Genomic DNA, 20504 nt, shown 5'->3' with positions numbered 1-20504 from the left:
GGGTGTAAAAACTCGGTCCTGGAGGGGCGGTGTCCTGCAGAGTTTAGCTCCAACTTGCCTCAACACACCTGACTGGAAGTTTCTAGCATGCCTAGTAAGACCATGATTAGCTAATTCAGGTGTGTTTAATTAGGGTTGGAGCTAAACTCTGCAGGACACCGGCCCTCCAGGACTGAGTTTGGACACCCCTGGTCTATACAATGAAAGTCAATGTTATTCAATGTCTCCAGATTTCTTTAAAATATATATTTTTGTGTTCACCGGAAGGTTTGGAAAAGACATGAGGGTGAATAAATGATGATAGGGTTTTCATTTTTGGGTAAACTATCCCTTTAAGACATTCTGTAAACACCGTGTAGTCTGAGGAAGTACACTGCCTACCAGATGAAACACAATATATCTTGACCTTTGTGTTGACAGATTGGTTTTTGTGTTTGCTCATGCAAATGGGTCATGAGTGAGAGCATGGATCTCTTCAGTATTTTACGAATAGCATTTATTCATGTCTTAGTGTTTGACATGGCTCATTGCCCAGGTGATGTCCTCTGTTAGGATGTAAGTTATCTGACCTGTCCTTAACATTCATGGGCACAGTCAGTTCTGTGTCTCTTAAGGAAGGAAGATCACGATCAGCATTATTCTTTCTCTTTTCATTCTGCTTTGATACACCATTCTTGTGCGGGTGACCAGATTATGTAAGTTTTGTAACACAGAAGTCTTTTGCTATATCTTTTTCTATTGGTCATACAATCTTTCCACAGCTGCTTTCTTTTCAGGGTTATCTTATCTTTTTAAGCAAACAACCTAGCAGAGTCTCATAATGGATTTATCACCTCTCACTCTGTGTAGACTAAATATACCACAGACCTGTAATTGCTTATGGCACAGTTTGTGTCTGTCTCAAAAAATATAAAGGTCATGTAATCGGAAGTGGTGAATGAATGAAAGGCCAGCTAGCTAAGACAAAAGCTACTTTCTGATTCTCTACATTTAAGGATTCTCTTTTCCTGAAAGCATTTGAGCCAGGCCAAAAAAAAGAAAAAAAAGAATTGACATTTCAAGTGGCTAACAGAATGCAAGAATGACCGCCCACTTTTTCAGCAGCCTTGGTTCTGCTGTATATTCACATTTATTTTCTCCGTAGGCATTTAAAAAAAACTTTAATTTGAAGCACAAAAGAAGGCATTTAGGCATTTTTATAAGGGTATGAACTACTCATCACGGGAAGCACTGCAATTGATGTAACTGAATCAAAAGAAATACTGCAATATAAAACTATTAACTTGTATTTTTTACATTACATACACTACCGTTCAATACTGTCATTTTTTTATGTATTTGAAAGTCTCACCAAGGCTGCATTTATTCAATCAAAAATACAGTTAAAATGAACAGTAACACTGAGAAATATTATTACAATTTAATATAAATATATTGTGTCACATGGTCATTTTTCTAATATGCTGATATACTCAAGAAACATTTCTTATTATTAGCAATGTTGAAATTGCTTAAAGGGGTGGTTGACTGGGTTTTTTCTAGGCTTGATTGTGTTTATGGGGTGCAGTCTAACATGTTCATGGTTCGTTTTTTAAAAAACGCATTATTTTTCACATAATTTACCTTTATTCCACACCGATCTGTCCCTTCTCTAACAAACGCCTCGATTATTTCCTGTTTTTATGAAGCCCCTCCCTCAGAAATACGCGATGGGCTGAGATTGGTCAGCTGGCTCAGTGTAACGTTTCTCATAGCTATGTGAAAATAAGTGTATAAATGGAACAGTTTGTTGGAGCTGATCTGAATGAGAGAGAGAGAGAGATGCAGAGCAGGGGAACACGAGGAACAGTATTAAGAACTGCTGCTTTAGAACATTGATTTTGAAACTTGTGAAGCCATTAGAATCGTTAGAAGACAGAATCGCGATTCACATATGAACAGATTTTTACGTGCACCTCTAGTTTTCTCTTCCTCTTCTCTAAAGCAGCGCAGCATGGCCTCGCCCCCTTTGCTGCGTGTTGCCGGGGGCGGGGTTTATCTGGGTTCGTGACGTAACAGACCTGGGAAGAAGCTCGTTGTAGTCCCATACCAGTCGTTTTTGTAGGCATTAAACTGCCAGAATTTTAAAAGACGATATCTCCGTTTGCATTGAACTTTCAGCACTGCAACTTTGCAGATATTGTTTATGCTCAAACAGCAACATTACACACTAACGTTAAAAAAGTGAAATCGCAATCAACCACCCCTTTAATATTTCAGTGGAAACTATGATGCATCAGGATACTTTTAATAATAGAAAAAACCGCATCCATTCGAAATCTTTTGTAATATTTTAAATCTCTACTGTCTCTTTTGATCAGTTTAATGTGGTCTTAATGCAGTGTGAACAAAGTCTTTCTGTGCTTTAAAAATCTTCAGGATGAAATTTTTTCCCTTTAATTTTATTTGAGTCAGCGGAGAGGTAAGGGGGGTGGGGTGGAGTCAGGAAATGACCCAAGCAGTACTGGATATCAGGTCAGACTCAGGTCATCCGTGTAATCTCTAAAGCATGTGCACTACACACCAGCGATGATGGTCATATTCTGATATACCGTGTTCCATTGAGGCACTGTTGCAATAATTAACATTTATTTACATGTCTTTTGTCTTTTCAGAGGCAATGTCACGTGATGGATGGTTATGAGTATTAGTAGCCAGACAGGAGAACCATGGAACAGGTCGAACAACCTACCTCAGAAATGAAATGTGACAGCCCAGTAGACGTCGCGGCAGCCCAGGAGCCCCTCATGTTCACAGGAGTTACGAAGGGCCGATTGTCTCCGTGGACAGACTTGAACCCTGTCCAGATTCTTGAAGACACAACATGTATGGCCGTCCAGGAGGGTGAGTCTGCATCCTCGGACTGTGGAGGGATGTCAGACCTGCAGGAGCCGAGCTCAGCGTCGGGTGAGGAGGTGGAGGGCAGCGAGACGTCTGATGCCACAGGATTAGAAGTCTCACCCGGCAGCAAGGGATCGTGGGGGGCCACTCTACAGAATGGAGATGGAACACCACAGGAGAGTCCTCAACAGAATAGTGACACTTCTGTAACAGCTCAAATGTTTCCAGGTAAAACTGCGCTTAGACATCAGAGCCAAGTATTATGGCATCCTGACAGTGAGATTTTTTGCCTCCACTTAACCCTATAAATTAGAGGTCGACCGATTGATCGGTTTTGCCGACTAATCGGCACTGATAGTTAATTGCTAGAAATATCGGCTATCTGCAAAAATCCATACCGATAGTTTTTCTGGGTTGTGTCCGTTGCTGGAGTGGCTGAGAAGGTCCGCTGTCATTAACCATGGAACAGGTCGAACAACCTACCTCAGAAATGAAATGTGACAGCCCAGTAGACGTCGCGGCAGCCCAGGAGCCCCTCATGTTCACAGGAGTTACGAAGGGCCGATTGTCTCCGTGGACAGACTTGAACCCTGTCCAGATTCTTGAAGACACAACATGTATGGCCGTCCAGGAGGGTGAGTCTGCATCCTCGGACTGTGGAGGGATGTCAGACCTGCAGGAGCCGAGCTCAGCGTCGGGTGAGGAGGTGGAGGGCAGCGAGACGTCTGATGCCACAGGATTAGAAGTCTCACCCGGCAGCAAGGGATCGTGGGGGGCCACTCTACAGAATGGAGATGGAACACCACAGGAGAGTCCTCAACAGAATAGTGACACTTCTGTAACAGCTCAAATGTTTCCAGGTAAAACTGCGCTTAGACATCAGAGCCAAGTATTATGGCATCCTGACAGTGAGATTTTTTGCCTCCACTTAACCCTATAAATTAGAGGTCGACCGATTGATCGGTTTTGCCGACTAATCGGCACTGATAGTTAATTGCTAGAAATATCGGCTATCTGCAAAAATCCATACCGATAGTTTTTCCGTTGTGTCCGTTGCTGGAGTGGCTGGTTGTGTCCGTTGCTGGAGTGGCTGAGAAGGTCCGCTGTCATTATACAGTACGAGAGCGGCCTCTAGAGGCGGAATCACTGACACTTTGTGCTATTTGTTTTGACACGTGAAGCTGCGTGCTGCACAGAGCCGGACACTTCAGACGCGGATTTAAAACAGACATAGAAGCGGTGTGTATACAGTATACTACAGTAAATGTTTTCATTCTTTGTTTGTGTTTAACGCCATGCCAGCTTCTGTGGCTATTTTCATGGCGAGAAAATTTATGTCTAAATTATATCAGATTTTTGCTATTTATTTTAGCTAAAAACTGTAAATTGTATTTGGCTTAACTCTGTTAAAGATCTCTCCAAAAGAGTTAACTGAATAAAAAGGTTTTCTCACAGGGTTGTACATGTTTTCATATCATTATAAAGTAATTAAATTAGTTGTCTAGATGCTGCATTAGTAGTGAAAGAACAGAAGTATGTTTGCCAACAATGCTGTGAGGACGCGAACATTAGTAGCACCTCAAGAGGTTGAAACAGTTTGACCAAAACACACTCAAGTCTGGCTCAAATGTTTGATGTCACGATTGTTACCATCTATTTGCATTAGTTTATATCCAATTGGTCACTTTTATGCATTTGTTATCCATTGAAGTTGCATATTTAAAGCTAGTGACGTGAGAAAGCATATTGATATGTTCATGCAGCCGACCCTAGTCCCTGCCGCTCCACAGATGACCACTCACATAGTTTTCCATTAAATTACATTATATTTGTCCCAGATCGTTGTTCGTATGTAGAATGACTTCACCCAAGGCTGGAAGATTGTGTATTGTGCATTTTTCAGTGTAACGTTTGCCTTTCTGTATGCTTCAAATAGAGAGCTACAGTATAGATCGTGCTTCCTCTTTCTGTTTTGCCACTTTGTTCATTCTTATAGTGAACCTTTGCCTGTTTGGTGATTAAATAAACTGTTCTGGACAGCTGCTTGAACTGAACACAATGTGCCCGGTGTGTGAAACCTGCGAGTTATAGATACAACGTGCTACGCTTTTTGTCCGGTGTGCTTTTTGTTATTTTGATTTCTATAATCATCAAGTTTAAAAAAATAAAAAAATAAATAAAAGCAAATAAAGTGTGAGAGTATACATACAATATACATATGTAATTTCAGTGCTATGGCTAGGGATAATAACGATTCACTCAATTCACGATTCGATTTGATTCATGATTTTTTTAACAAATTAGATTTAAGACAAATTATAAATTAAATGTGTGTCTTTTATTATTGCTTGGACAAAATGCTGCATGTTTCTTTGTGAAAATGAAATCAACCGATTTGAATCGTCACATATTTGAATCGATTTTCAACCGGCTCGCGGTTAATCGTTACATCCCTAGCTATGGCCTTTCTGTAGATGTTTAAACATGGCCATTTTTAAGCATGACTGTTTGGATTGTGACAAATTCCAAAACTAGTCATTTTGGTTTCAATAAAAGCTGTTTTTGAACTAACGAGAGTTTAGTTCTGAAACTTACAGATTGTTTTTATAGTACAGTACATTGATCTGTTATGTCAAAAGATCAAGGGAAATTTTATTTCTCAGTTCATGACCCCTTTAACAAAACAACATTAATAGAAGATTAAAATGAATAAATTAATAGTAAAATATGGTAGAGAACTGTTTCCTAACATTTCAATAGACTTTTTAGATTATTATTATTTTTTTACATTTATTTATGTCAGACTATTTCCTGTCATGCTTTCTGATGTTAAAATAAATAAATGTATATATATTTTATCCATAAAATATATACTTTTGCAGTTCTCTGATAAGAGATCCTTTAAGAAGTTTCTATTTGTTTTTGGCTCATATTTACAGATCCATTACAGACCCCCTCTCTCTCGCTGTCAGACCAGTTACGGCTGGGTCGGGATGACCCCAGTACTTTGGGCCTGAACGTCGAGTGCCGCATATGTGGAGATAAAGCCTCAGGATTTCATTATGGAGTACATGCTTGTGAAGGCTGCAAGGTAATTTTGCTGAACTTGTCAAAACTACTGCAGTCAAGGTTTTTCACAAACTGTGGATGGATTTATGGCCTAAAATAGATCGTCATCTATGATATCTGAACATTAAAGGTGCTGTAAGTGATACTATCTATACTATCACCAAAATAGATGTCCTGAGAAATCACATCTGGCTCTGTAAACAGCCAAAACTATCTGCAAGCAACCCAGGTTTTTTTTTTTTCAACCAATCAGAAACCTGGTCTGCATGTGAATTGACATAACTTTGGAGAATTTTTGTGTTGTTTTCTGTGTTGAAGGTATGGGACAGTGTAATTAAAGACTGTGATTTTAGCGAAATGACTGAAATCTGTTACAGCATCTTTAATAAAACCACTCTATTTCTTTACCTTGAATCAATGGTTAAAGTTGCATTTCTGTGGTGAAATAACTCTGCAATCCAAGTGCATATTTGACTTGCTGTTTTTCAGTGAGGAAGTGTCATATTTTTTTAAAGGGTTTTTTCAGACGCACCATTCGTATGAAGCTGGAGTATGAGCAGTGTGAGCGTGCCTGTAAAGTCCAGAAAAAGAGCCGAAACAAATGCCAGTACTGTCGCTTCCAGAAGTGCCTGGCATTGGGCATGTCACATGATGGTGAGCAGTCTGCATATAACCACAATTTAAAGTGCCCCTATTATACTATTTGAAATGTTTATAATTTGGTTTTGGGAGTCCCCAACAACAGGTTTACATGCCTGCAAGATCCACAAACAGTGTCATTTTCTTATAATATGCATTTAATTTTACGTTATTTCTCAACGACTCTCAAACGATTAGTTTGAAGATTCATCTTTCCAAACCCCTCCTTTGAATGAGGCTACTCTGCTCTGATTGGTCCGATGACCCAGTCTGTTGTGATTGGTCGACTGCATACAGTGCATGTCTGAAACGAAACACCCATTACCAGTACTGGAATATGTCTTATCAATAATACATCCTATTATAATAATAAAAAAGACCCAAACAATAATGGTATATGCGTTAGTCGAACACAGACAAAGAGTACTGATTTTGTAAACCAACGTATTGCTCCATCCTTTATCATGACTCCAGGTACAACAGACATTCTATATTAATCGAAACATTTCTAGACAATAGCGGGCCCACAGCTGATTAGCAGAACTATAACGTGAGTTAGCCAGAGACCCACAGCTGCACTGACTGTATACACAACACAACACACAAAACGACATATTTTGCACACTCAACAGAACATCAAAGCAACAATTATTAATCACACTTACAGGTTGTGATTTGGAGGAGCAAACCATTCCAAACAAACTGTGCACTGACCCATCTTTCAAGGACAACCGGTTTATGAACTCGCAGAGATTGGGGAAGCAGTCGTCAGTGAAATGATGGGAACACGGCAAAAGTTTGGGATTATACTGCTGTGGTATCTTAGTAAATATGAATTTTAACCACTGATTCTTCACAGCCTCATCCTTTGGAAGTGAAAATAAATCGAATTCACTTTCACAGCACAGAGCACAGCGTCTTCTTGACATTACATTATCCACAATAACTTTATTTATGATGCACTTTCAGCTTTATAAATTTGCAGACGGTTTACATTCACATACAGCTGCATTACACACTGCATGAAATGTAATTTTCAAAAATCCATAATAGGGGCACTTTAAAGCATTTAGAATTTTCACTCTCATTTTACATCCACTTAGTATGTGCGAAACTGAATATTAAAGGAATAAATTTGCTGAAACATTTTCTCACCCTCAGGCCATCCAAGATGTAGATGAGTTTGTTTCTTCATCAGAACAGATTCTGAGAAATTTAGTGTTACATCACTTGCTCAACAATAGATCCTCTGCAGTGAATGGGTGCCGTCAGAATGAGAGTCCAAACAGCTGATAAAAACATCACAATAATCCACAAGTGATCTACACGATGCCAGTTTATCAATTAATGTCCTGTGAAGTGAAAAGCTGTGTGTTTGTTAGAAGCATGTTCATCATTAGGGTGCTTAATTTTACACCGTCACTGCTTGATCATGGCACCCATTCACTTCATCTTTTCCGATGAAGAAACAAACTCATCAGTATCTTGGATGGTCTGAGGGTGGTGGGTACATTTTCAGAAAATTTTCATTTTTGTGCCATATATTCCTTTAAAGGGGACATCGGATGCAAAATTCACTTTTACATGGAGTTTGCATGTAAATGCGTCTTAGCAGTGTGTGGACACAACCACACAATGATAAAAATCCATTCACTTCGTTTTTTTTTTTTTTTTAATCCCCAAAAAACCTAAACGGTCTCAGTTAGATTTTCTGAGCAATATGATGTCATATTGCTCAAGCCCCGCCCACGGCCGTTAACGAATTGTCCCGTATTAGCATATTTCCACCCTCAGCCAGTTATACGCTGTCTGCCATTTTCTCTGCGCTCGAGCAGCTGTAGCAACATCAGTGTCTCGTAAGCAATGCAGGTGTTTTGTAGTTAGATGTAAAAGTGAACATAAGAGTCTTCATTTTCTCCCGAAATCAGAGCCACTGAGGATGCTTTGGATTAGTTTTGTTTTTGATGGTAATGTGCCACCGAATACACCTAAATTCATTTAGAAGTCTGCAAAATCATTTTACTCCAGACTGCTTTCTGAACGAGGGACAATTCAAGGCAGGTTTTGCTAAAAAGTTAAAACTCAAGGATGGATCAGTACTAGGGCTGTGCAATATATCGAAATAACGCAAACGTACATATCGCAATATGCATATCGCTACAGCTTGCAATATTTGGGGCCATGAACAAAAGACAAAGAGAAAATCACTCACTGCTCTTACCTAAATAACTTTTGTAGCTTAAATAAGAATCAGTGCATATTGAATTCAAAGAGTAAATACTACGCAGTGTTTTATTTTTCCTTTTTATTATTCAGTTCCTAAACTCATGTTAAAATAATTACACTAATCATACAAATAACCATATATATATATATGACACAAGATAGTAATAGAAGTTTACAGAACTGACTCAGCAACAGCTGAGTAAAACTGTTTCATCTGAGCATGTGGCACTTTAAGCATTATCGTATCGCATATCGAATATCACATTATTTAATGAGTTATCGCATATCGCATTTTTCTTCAATATCGCACAGCCCTAATCAGTACCCACTGTTCGTGATCCAGCTGCACCTCCATAAGTCTCCTACTTTATATTTTTATGATTATTTGCAAATCGCCTTTCCTCATCCGGAAGAGAGGGGTGGGGTGAGCAGTTGCTCATTAGCATTTAAAGAGACATGCACCGAAACGGGTCGCTGTGAACAGAGTTGTTTTTGATGTTGTTTTACACAACCATCGAGGAATTTTAACCAAAGTATGTTACAGACATTTCACGAAGAACCTAAAGAATCATATCAACTTGTGGAAAATGGGCTTCCGATGTCTCCTTTAATAGTCATACTCAGCAATTAATATTTGAGCATTCATAAATTGTTGCTTTATTTTTAAATGTGTACTGGGTTATGTTGTAATAAATGGAGCTTGTTTTTGTTTCTTTGCCTCAGCAATCAGGTACGGACGTATGCCAGAGGCGGAGAAGAAGAAGCTAGTGGCAGGGCTCATCGCTGGGGAGAAACTGCAAAGCTCTAGTGGAGCTGACCTCAAAACACTGGCCAAGCATGTCAACACATCCTACCTGAGGAACCTCAACATGACCAAGAAAAAAGCACGGAGCATCCTCACGGGCAAGACGAGCTGCACATCGGTATGCGCTTAGCTTTCAGTGAGATGCCACCAATAATTGCAGTTTTCTCATATGGTTTATTTTAGCAAGTCTAAGGATGGATTGATATTAAAGTTCTGGCAGATACGCTAAGCCAATATTTATTTTTATATTAAAACTGATTTTAAAATGTTTTTTTTTTTTTTTTTACACAAAATAGTATATGATTGATTTGTAGTTATTCCAGTTGTTGTTCTCATTTCATCTCCAGCCTTTTGTGATCCATGATATGGACTCACTATGGCAGGCGGAAAACGGGCTGGTCTGGAATCAGCTTAATGGAGCACCACCCAACAAAGAGATTGGGGTCCATGTCTTCTACCGCTGCCAGTGCACCACAGTTGAAATTGTGCGAGAGCTCACAGAGTTTGCCAAAAACATCCCTGGCTTTGTGGATCTCTTCCTTAATGATCAGGTGAGAATGAGTTTTTAGTTGCTGCTCGTATTTGTTATCATACATGAATTAAGTATTGATGCATATTTTTCCACTGAAGTCATCTCCCACTTTTTCTCTCAGGTAACGCTGTTAAAATATGGAGTCCATGAGGCCATATTTGCGATGCTCCCATCGCTCATGAATAAAGACGGGCTGCTGGTGGCCAATGGGAAGGGCTTTGTGACGAGAGAATTCCTGCGTAGTCTACGCAAACCTTTCAGCGAGATCATGGAGCCCAAATTTGAGTTTGCGGTGAAATTCAATGCCCTGGAGCTGGATGACAGTGACCTGGCTCTGTATGTAGCAGCCATCATACTGTGCGGAGGCAAGGCCATGTTGTTTGTTTGATCAGCATGTTTTCAAATGTCCTTTGTTGTTGTCTATACAATTTACATCCACAAAGAATTTCTGGAGTAATGACAGTAAAATGAGAACCCAACATTAGAAGAGATCAAAAGCTTGTTTATCACAACATGGAAAAAGCACACTTTACACTGGATTGTAAACCAACCAATTGTAATGTCAGTAAAATAGCTAAACAAGAAGAAGGAAGCTAAAAATGGTTTCTCTTTGCTCTAGATCGTCCTGGGCTGGTGAACGTGAAGCAGGTCGAACAGATCCAGGATGGCATCTTGCAAGCTCTGGACCAACATCTTCAGATGCACCACCCTGACTCTCCTCATCTCTTCCCCAAACTGCTGCAGAAGATGGCTGACCTCAGACAGCTGGTCACAGAGAACGCCCAGCTGGTTCAGATGATCAAAAAGACTGAATCTGAGACCTCCCTCCACCCACTTTTACAGGAGATCTATAAAGACATGTACTGACATGCAAGGACCTGACTGAAGAATGGACTTCAGAGTTCCCTCCTGAACGGAGAGAGTGCACACATCTTAATGGCACCGTGGTGCCATTGTTTTTTTTTTTTTAATGAATTTTTGTAAAGGGCTTTTACAAATATTGACTTTGAATACTGACATTTTTGACACTTTGAGTGTTTTTTATTTAAACTCAAGGACGCAGAACATCTAGTCACCATTTACTTCTACTACTATCATGTTGTTATTAATTTGCTTGATGAGGGCTAACACCTTTAGAAGTTGTCTTTTCCATCATGATTTTGCTTTGCAAGTACATTTAAGTGATATCTAGCATGTTTCTCTGAGGAGATCAGAGAACAGTCAAGCTCTTGAAATGCCACTTATGGCGCTTTTCCACTGCGTGGCACGACTCGGCTCGGCACGGCTCAGTACGGCACGGCACGGTTCGGCTCGGCACGGTTTGCGTTTCCACTGCAGTTCAGTACCGCTTTACAGTGGGCGGGATTATTCACATGTCGTTATAGTTGCGCCGCCTCTACTACCACGACTCCTAAAAAAAACGTTTTCATTCCGCGTCGCCCCATCAAGCTCTCGCTGGATCCGCTCCTCTGCTATCAACGAGAGGAACGTCTGTTCTTCCGCAACAGACAAGGTGCGCTCGTTCAAAACAGTTGCCTTAGATTCTACGCTGGCTGTGCTGATTTAAATCTAGCGGTTCTTTTGTGTTTGTGTCGCAAGTTCAGTGACGCAGGTAGAGACGATTATCTCCGGCCAATCCGTGATCGGCAGAGTTTACACGTCACGTTTTGGTAACGGTACGGTTCACTTGGAACCCCAACCGAGGTGGTACTAAAAAAAGTACCAGGTACTGTACCCAGTGGAAAACCCCCTGTATGGAAAACCTACTGTATGTTTGTAGGGCTTCTATTTTGTAGTTCTTCTTTCCTCCTGATTCTGTTTGATTAGGCACTTTTACTAAAGTAAAAGTTAGACTCCACACAAAACTGTACAGCAGGGAGTTATATTATTTTGGAATTATGTTACTTTGTCGAGGATGTTGTTTTCAGTGTCAGCTGCTACAAATATATATTGGTATTGAAACTGAAGACAAATCTGCTTAATAATTCACTTGAACTCTTTGGGATAAACCTACAACAGCGTGATAATTTCAGCTGTATGGATGGAAATGTTTGTTCACTTTGTTCATGATATACTTATATGAAATTCTTATGTGCTGATCCCTTTGTTAAACACTGGTACCATGATGGTACTTGTATTTTGGCACACCGTCCGGTACCAGTCTCAAGGTCATATTTACTGATTTGAGAGACAACATCATTTAGATTTTATTGTCTCCTTGACAAGCAGTTGTATTAAATTAGGTCTTCCATTATATGTTGATTGAACATGTTCTATGAATATATATTGAGTGATTGAAAGCAAGCAGGCTGTGGTTACATTCAAACTAGAACATGTATAGTACACAAACTTAAATTCATTCTTTAAATCAGATGCATTAATTAATTACTTAACGATCATGCCATGATAGTTGTATGTGCATTGAAAATGAATGGAATGCATTTTGAATAGATACTTCTGTTGTCTTTTATTGAAATAACTTGGACACTTCTGAGTTTAGAATGGGTCTTGTCAAAAACAGTGATGTTGAATTACATTAATTGGTATTAATATGATGTGCAACACATCTACCATTTCACATCCAGAAGTATCTCAGAAATATCTATAAAATATATAGATAAAATATAGAGTTTTTCTCTTATGGCTGAAATGTGCTTTTCTGATCTTGTTTTTTTTTCAAGGTGGAACTTGATGTCAGAGATCTATGATCATGTAGAAACCTGTTACTGTGAATCTAGAGAGCACAATAATATGAAATTATAAGAAATGTATGGTTTTTTTTTTCTTTTCTTATTTTTAAAATACTTTTTGTCATCCATTTTCACACCAGACATTCACCAATATCGTTCTACTTTTCCAGTCTGGCCCATCTGAGCAGTGTCTTGCTTCACTGACAAGACCGGACAAGATGCACAAGTGTTATGATTTGTGGGATATTATTTGGGTCACAGTAAAACAGTTCCTTACACCTATGAGTTTCTTGTGATTTATGAAAAGCTCCAGATATACCAATATTTCACAAGCATTTTGCAGTAATAAAATATAAATGTTAATCTTTTTCATAATTTACGGTTTACTAATTACATTTACATTTTAATAAGAAACAAATTGGTGTCAATGAATAACCCTTTAATGAGTGACTAAACCTGCCGTTTTATCCGGTGTAATCTTATATTTCACCATTAACTTTTAGTTTCGTCTGTCATGTTTAAAGGTGTTGTATGTAATTTTTTTGACTGTACTAAAGCATAAAAATACCATAATATGTTTGCAAATATTTAGGAAACATGTTAAGTTCACATTTGTTTCTTCGAAAAACAATACTACAAAATTTGAAATGTGCGTTCCCTGTTGGAATGTCTGTTTTTGTTTTGGTCTGCATGATTCCGCCCACTGCAGGTTTACCCAATAGTATTTCAACACCTGGGGTTGCCAGTTGGCAGAAAATACAGTGTATTGCAGCCATTGAAGCCAGTTTTGCCAAGTCCACGGTTTTCCCGCGGAATTGGGTTACTTTAACACTGTTGCCGCGGATGAAGCGACTCCAATAACATGATATTTATACCCTGGAATACGAATTTTAGCAGGGGAACCCCGCCAAAAAACGTGTATTTTACCCCCCGGATGCGATTTTTAACTGGGGACCCCCTCGAAACGCAATTGGGCTAGTTTTGAGTAGCGATTGGGCTGTTTTTTTTGTGAAAACCTGGAAACCCTTGAAGCCAGCAAATGAACTGGGTCAGAGATCGTAGATTCCACCCGACCTAAAAAGCCTCGGCATCCATCTAAAAATCTCTATGACCAGAGACATTGAACACGGATAAAACAACTCATCGGCTTACACTGTGAGGCTCGTTGGGTAACATTGTTAGTTGCGCTCGTTCCTTTGTGCATCTCGCAACCTGCGTGAGCGTCGAGTCTGAAGAGGGTAGGCAGAAGAAACAACGCTCTCCAATATTTTGATTTTGAACTGCAGTACCCATTTCAGCCACTAGCTGTCAATATTTATTTATTTATGCCGAGTTCACACTGCACGATTTTCAAAGACGTCGCGTCACTGTTGGTTTCACACTGAATGACTATCTGGGGCAGCATTCAGTTGCTGTGTTCACACTGCACGATGGAAGGAGACAGGAGGTTACACACTGCATGACTTTACAATAGGACGATATATATATCTATTAAAATACTGATATTCTGGTCTATAACTCCTCCCCGAACTTCCCGCTGCCCTGTATCTTGGTCTCTCATTGGCTGTAGGTCATCGCAGATGTGTTTTTCAGTCAGAACTCATTTCACACAGCGTGATTGTGAATCGCCGACAGCTCCAGATATTTAGCATGCCAAATATTTCACAGCTGTCGGCGACGCGTCGGCGATTCTCTCAGATCGTGTATTTGATAATTCACACTGTGTGATTGTCATGACTCGATTCAATTCGATATCATGATGCATCACGATTATATCAAATTTATTTTGTGTATTTTTATTAAATTATATAAGCAGGCTACTTTTCAAAATAATTACAACTTAATAATAAATCAAAACAATTGTTAAGAATTTAACCAAATAAATATAGCTTCAAAACATACAAGCAAATATAAAGTAATAAAGGGGGAAAAGGCAATTAAAAGTGACAAACAAAAAGTACTTTCAGTACGTTTCACACTAATGCACAGATCTATTTCTACATATCAGATGCTTTATACTGTTCTGAAAACATAACTGACTGTGTTTACATCAATTTCGTATCAATATATTTGGAGATGCAAGTGCATTTAACCGCAGCCACGATCGAGCTTCAGGACAAACAAACACAAAGCGTACATGAAAGTCTGTCAGTGTGTGAGTTTCGTGCATCTAATACGTACTGTATTCCAAACAGCATAAATGAAAGCGTATCTAAAGTAAAACACTGAAATAACGGCGGGTGGAAGCACACTGTCAAGCAATGCGATTCTCTCTAGCGCACATACTAAGCTTGGTTTTTCCAAAATGTGCCCAGATCTCGGATTTAAAAATAGTGGGTGCATTTTTTAATACTCGCGTGACAAGCGCGTATGTGAATGACGTCAGAAGGCTATAATCAATTACGGTCCATTACTGCATTGCGATGCATCGTAGACACGATTGATTTCAACACCCCTAGACGGCACACAGGTGCATGATGGGGTCAATAAACCATCCTGTTTTGCACTTACCTGTTGTTTCCGGCCTTGCTTTGTGACACAATGAAAGCACATCTAAAAATAAAACACTGAAATAACGGTGGGTGGAAGCACACACTGTCAAGCAAATGTGCATGTGTCTCACAGCGCATATCTCGTGCAATGAAGCTCGCAGCGATTGTCTTTAGCACACACACACGTGCCATATGTGGGGAAAAAGCCATGCTCAAAATTGATTCTGATCATGTTTTTTTTTTCCCCACACTAAGCTTGGTTTTTCCAAAATGTGCCCAGATCTCGGATTTAAAAATAGTGGGTGCATTTTTTAATACTTGAGTGACAAGCGCGTATGCAAATGACATCAGTAGGCTATAATTGATTATGGTCTATTACTGCATTGATGCAAAATCGTCCATGTCAGCATCACGATGCAACGATTAATTTCAACACCCCTACTTGCAATCAGATTGTTTCTGAGAATCCCTAACGATTCCAAAAATTATTCTTGATCAACATTTTTGTTTTATTAATGAATGAGTTTACTGATTTTGAATATCAAATATGGGCATTTTAATTTTAAAAAGTGCTTGTTATTAAAAAGTATTGAATTTAATAATACATCAAATAATACATCAAATATCAATAATGGGTCCTTTTTTAAACAATAATAGGGCCCTATAAAATGTTCTTAATTTTTATGGTAATCAGATGAAAGCATAAAACATTAATTTAATTTATAATCAAAAAAAAAGTAAACCCTTTTTTTTTTTGGCAAAAAAAGTGCTGCACAACAGAGGTTGTCTGTTAAAATTAAAAAGAAAACAGATGAGATTATTCCTTTAAAAATAAAGATTTATTAATATTTATTAGCGAAGACTAATGATAAGATTCACGTTAATCAGATCTTGTTTTAAATGTGTGCTGAAATAAATCCCGGAAAAGATCGATTCGCGGCTTTTGAGAATCGATATCGAATCGACGTCATTTAAAAAAACGATTAATCGAAAAATCTATTTTTTTTTGCCCAGCCCTAATCAATAATAATACTAAATCAAAACAATAATGTTAAGAGTTAACTAAATATATTAAAACATACAAGCTAATATTGTCAGTTTTGTTTTGTTTTGTTTCTCCAATGAAAATAGTTCCAATCAAAGCTGGAACAGAACATCTGCATGTCTCAGATCACCACTGCAGTGTTTCATTCCTGAATGAATCTTTTGAATAAATGAGTCAATGATCCATTCATAAAGTCAGTCACTTGCTTTGTTTCTAAATGAATCAGACATTTTGAATAAATCGTTTGGATAGGAATCAATGAATTACTCATTCAGAAAGGGACTTGCTGCCACCTGCTGGCAGTTTTAGTGTAATATTTATATATCCATCACAGGCCTTAAACAGCCAAGGTAACACTGGACAAGTCATGTACACCTAGGATGCTTCGAGGGTGAGTAAAACACAAGCTAATTTTCATTTTTGGGTGAACTAACCCTTTAAGAGAGATTTTGAGGGAAAAAAATACTTGGGAGGGAAAAAAAAAAAACATGTACTGTACCTGATTGCCTTATCCAAATGAATAAATACTGAATCGATTTCATTATTGGGTGAACTAACCCTTTAAGAGAGATTTTGAGGGAAAAAAATACTTGGGAGGGAAAAAAAAAAAACATGTACTGTACCTGATTGCCTTATCCAAATGAATAAATACTGAATCGAGATCTAAATTGTATCTAATCGCAATCTTGTGAAACAAATGCAAACAGAATCGCGAAATTTGTCTCAATATCTAGCACTATCAGATAACATGCAAAATGTGTTTTGATGATGCACCTCCAGGAACAGGGCTGGTAAGTACTGGTCAACACATTAACTGCACTTAGTTTGTGGTATTCCTGGCCCTACATACAAAGGGTAGCTGAAATAAGACATAAGCATTAAAAATGTTACCAATTCTGATTTAGTATCTAGGTTCTTCAGCTCGGCCTCCAGGCACAGGAGAGACTCCATATCTTTTACAGGAAGACGATGCCTGAATTGGGCCCCATCGTTTTTTAACCTTAAACCGCATAAACATTATTTTGTGTATTTGGTGTAATGAAATGTTCTTTTTTAGCAACGTCATATGACCCCTTTAAAAATGTTAACTTTAAAGTGGCACAGTTGTATAACATACTTTGAAATTGTTGGTTCCTCCTGAAAACAGATTCTGAGTCTGCTGGTTCTTTGGAGTGACTTTGGGACACGCACAATGTTGGTGAGTTATCTGAACTTGGCTGTATTGCTGACTGAAAGAGAGAAGACTGCAGAATCACTGGTGGCTGACTAGCTAGCTGATAGTGGGATGGCTGATGAGTCAGTGATGGTTGGTGAGTCAGTGGTGGATGACTAGCTGGCTCGTAGAGTGATGGCTGGTGAGTCAGTGAAGGCTGACTAGCTGGCTGATAGTGTGATGGCTGATGAGTCAGTGATGGTTGGTGAGTCAGTGATGGACGACCAGCCGGCTTGTTGAGTGAAGTTTCATCGCTTACTGGTCGGTTGGATGGTAGCTGACTAGCTGCCTGGTAAAGTGATGGTTGGTGAGTCAGTGGTGGCTGACTAGCTGGATTGTAGAATGAAGGTTTGCTGCCTTCTGGTTGGCTGGCTGGTGGCTGACTAGCTGGCTGGCAAAGGGGACTAACTGACTGAAATGTTGGCGGCTGCACATGAGGTGGTGGTTCCAGAGCTCTCAAATTTTGCCCATAATCATCATCATCATCATCATCACTATAATTAAAGACTTCAAAGTTTTGAAGCCTAAAGCTTTTCCTTTCATAGAAAAACAAAAATGGGTGCAAGTTACTACTGGCATGTACTGAAAGAGATATTTGATCATTTCAAAAATAACATACAGGAAATAAAATAAGTGTTTTAAATAGGGATGCCCCAATCAAGTTTTTTTGTGACCCCAATCCAATCTGAGTCATTGAGGTTGGCTGATTTATGGCATTTTTTAATGAATCGGCATCGATTGTGCTGCAAATTAGGCCGATTAATAGGCAGGCACATCTGTGAGCAGCTAAGCATTGTTGTAGAACACGTAATGCTGCCTCTTGCGTGCAATTCAGACGAAACTTCTGGCTAAAACGTGCACTTTAACTTTCCTCATTAAATGTGTCTGTGGGTCTGACAGCCTCTACGACGTCATTGCTCGTGGCCAGTGCACTCTTAAGCAGTTATGAGCAGCAGACGGTGACAGGTGATGCAAAATTGTCACCTTCCGGCAAAACGCGCTCTCAGATCTTCCCATTATAACAAGAAAAAAAGCATGCAAACGGTGTAAGTAAGAGATTGACTGTAGTTAGTTGTTAATATTTCAGGAGTTTTGACGTGAGAATGCTCGGTCAGTTGCGCTATAACAGGAGCGCCCTTTGCTCAGTTTCACTACATAATCCATTCACATTCTGAAGTAAAGTTTTGTTTGCCTTAGAGGACCAAACATCCACGTATACTGTTTCAGGAATGACAAACATGAGTGAATCTACTAAATTGTTCCGCTAAAAAAAACACGAGTCATTGCTATGATTGACAGTGATAACTAGCAATGGACGGAACGAACTATCTGACAAGCCGGTCAAAATAGAGCTGTGCATTAATGCAGAATAAATTCAGAGTAACAAAACTGCAGCAGCAGCAAGTCTGTGTAGGCCGAATATATAACAGCTTCTACAGTTAAAAGATAAAACTTAAAGCAATGTTTAAAACTGTAGTTTTTAAATTAAATCTCATAATATTTCAAAATATTTGTATTGTATTTGCTAACCTTTATACGCAAGTACAGTAAAAGTACAAAAATTTGTTATAATAGTCATTTTATAATAAATCCAAAACAAGACGTGAAAACTAGGAAGTGGAAATGGTAACTGAGCTAATGAGTGATCCTCTGCTGCCATCTGGTTATAATGGTCATTTCATGTCATTTTTATCTTAAAAGTCTTTGTTTTCCAACAAGATTTTTGGCAGTTTTTTTCAGGTCATCTTTATAAATGAAAAGTGAATCTTTAAAGTGAAATTTACTGCACAACTGCAGAGTTAAAAAATAAACGACCGTGTCTAAACTACTGTCTAGTAGGGATGGGTACAGAGAACCGGTATTTTTTTGGACGGTACGTAATTGGGTCAATACCGGACTACCGATAAGCTTCAGGACAAACTATACTGTTATCGATACTTGTGTTGTTTTATCTCCGTACACTTCAATGTTAATGGCTAATTAAAAGCTGCTGCCTGTCATTGTCCTTCACCAAATGATGTGGCCGACGCTTGCTCAACGTAGTACGTGTGTTATCCATGCACATGTGTGGTGTGTGTTTATGTGCAGACAATCAGTCATGGCGGCAAGGGTGGAACATTCAAAAGTGCAGGCTCATGTTACTAAACTAAGCAACACCAGTGTCAGATGCAATCAGTGTTGGGTAAGTAATCCACTACAAATTACTAATTACTTCTTTAAAATTGTAATTTGATTACATTACTGATTACTGCATTTAAAAAGTACCGTATTGACCCGAATATAAGACGACCCCCCTTTTTCCAGATGTACCTTTTGATTTCCAAGAAAAAAACATTGTCTTATATTCGGGTCAATACGGTAATCAAATTATGAATGACTTTACTTTCAAGTTTACTTTACTTTTCAAGTTATCAAACCTACAAAATACACTACAAAGTAAAACTCATAGCTCTTTCATTAATTTAATATTGACTGAAAAATTACATAAGTATTAAAACTTGAACGATCACTTGCATTTTCCTGATAACAGCGAAAAGAACTTAAAATGTTTCATAATTTTTGATTGTACGGATAAGAGTAGGTAATACATCATTTGAAACTGTAAAAGGTCAACTTTTATTTGTATACACTCGCAATACCAACAAAACTTTTTTTTTTTTGCTTTTGTATAATACAGAAAACAAATAGGGTGCGCTTTCTGCAGTCTCAGTCTCCGCGAATATCTTCCTGAAACGAGTCACTAAAATGAACAAAAACTCAGCGAATACTTGACACACAGACATGAGAAATACAGTGGGTACGGAAAGTATTCAGACCCCCTTAAATTTTTCACTCTTTGTTATATTGCAGCCATTTGCTAAAATCATTTAAGTTAATTTTTTTTCCTCATTAATGTACACACAGCACCCCATA

At 38.6% G+C, this 20504-nt stretch overlaps 2 protein-coding genes across 4 annotated transcripts in view; one reads left to right on the top strand and one right to left on the bottom strand.

The window, feature by feature from the left end:
• The window catches only part of LOC107745741 (peroxisome proliferator-activated receptor delta-like), a 14179-nt gene extending 2730 nt beyond the window's left edge, over positions 1-11449 (top strand). For 2 of the 3 annotated variants that reach the window (XM_016559694.1, XM_016559693.1), the window contains exons 2-9: positions 2655-2717; positions 3350-3740; positions 5820-5971; positions 6465-6603; positions 9538-9737; positions 9967-10170; positions 10273-10516; positions 10771-11449. In XM_016559694.1, the coding sequence (XP_016415180.1) occupies positions 2709-2717; positions 3350-3740; positions 5820-5971; positions 6465-6603; positions 9538-9737; positions 9967-10170; positions 10273-10516; positions 10771-11018 (1587 nt within the window). In that variant the 5' untranslated portion in view covers positions 2655-2708 and the 3' untranslated portion in view covers positions 11019-11449. Of the gene's footprint in view, positions 1-2654; positions 3109-3349; positions 3741-5819; positions 5972-6464; positions 6604-9537; positions 9738-9966; positions 10171-10272; positions 10517-10770 lie in introns of all 3 variants that reach the window. The other variant, XM_016559692.1, reaches the window with a different exon arrangement.
• A 5749-nt stretch (positions 11450-17198) lies between these two features.
• LOC107745814 (uncharacterized) overlaps positions 17199-20504 on the bottom strand; it is an 8224-nt gene continuing 4918 nt past the window's right edge. The window contains exons 4-6 of the mRNA XM_016559820.1: positions 17468-18127; positions 17270-17378; positions 17199-17237 (exon numbers count right to left, since the gene is read on the bottom strand). Of these exons, the coding sequence (XP_016415306.1) occupies positions 17199-17237; positions 17270-17378; positions 17468-18127 (808 nt within the window). The remainder of the gene's footprint in view (positions 17238-17269; positions 17379-17467; positions 18128-20504) is intronic.

The sequence above is a fragment of the Sinocyclocheilus rhinocerous genome, unplaced genomic scaffold, assembly GCF_001515625.1.
Source record: "Sinocyclocheilus rhinocerous isolate Xijiao unplaced genomic scaffold, SAMN03320098_v1.1 scaffold558, whole genome shotgun sequence".
Classification (NCBI taxonomy): Eukaryota; Metazoa; Chordata; class Actinopteri; order Cypriniformes; family Cyprinidae; genus Sinocyclocheilus; species Sinocyclocheilus rhinocerous.
This window is presented reverse-complemented; position numbering and strand designations above follow the sequence as displayed.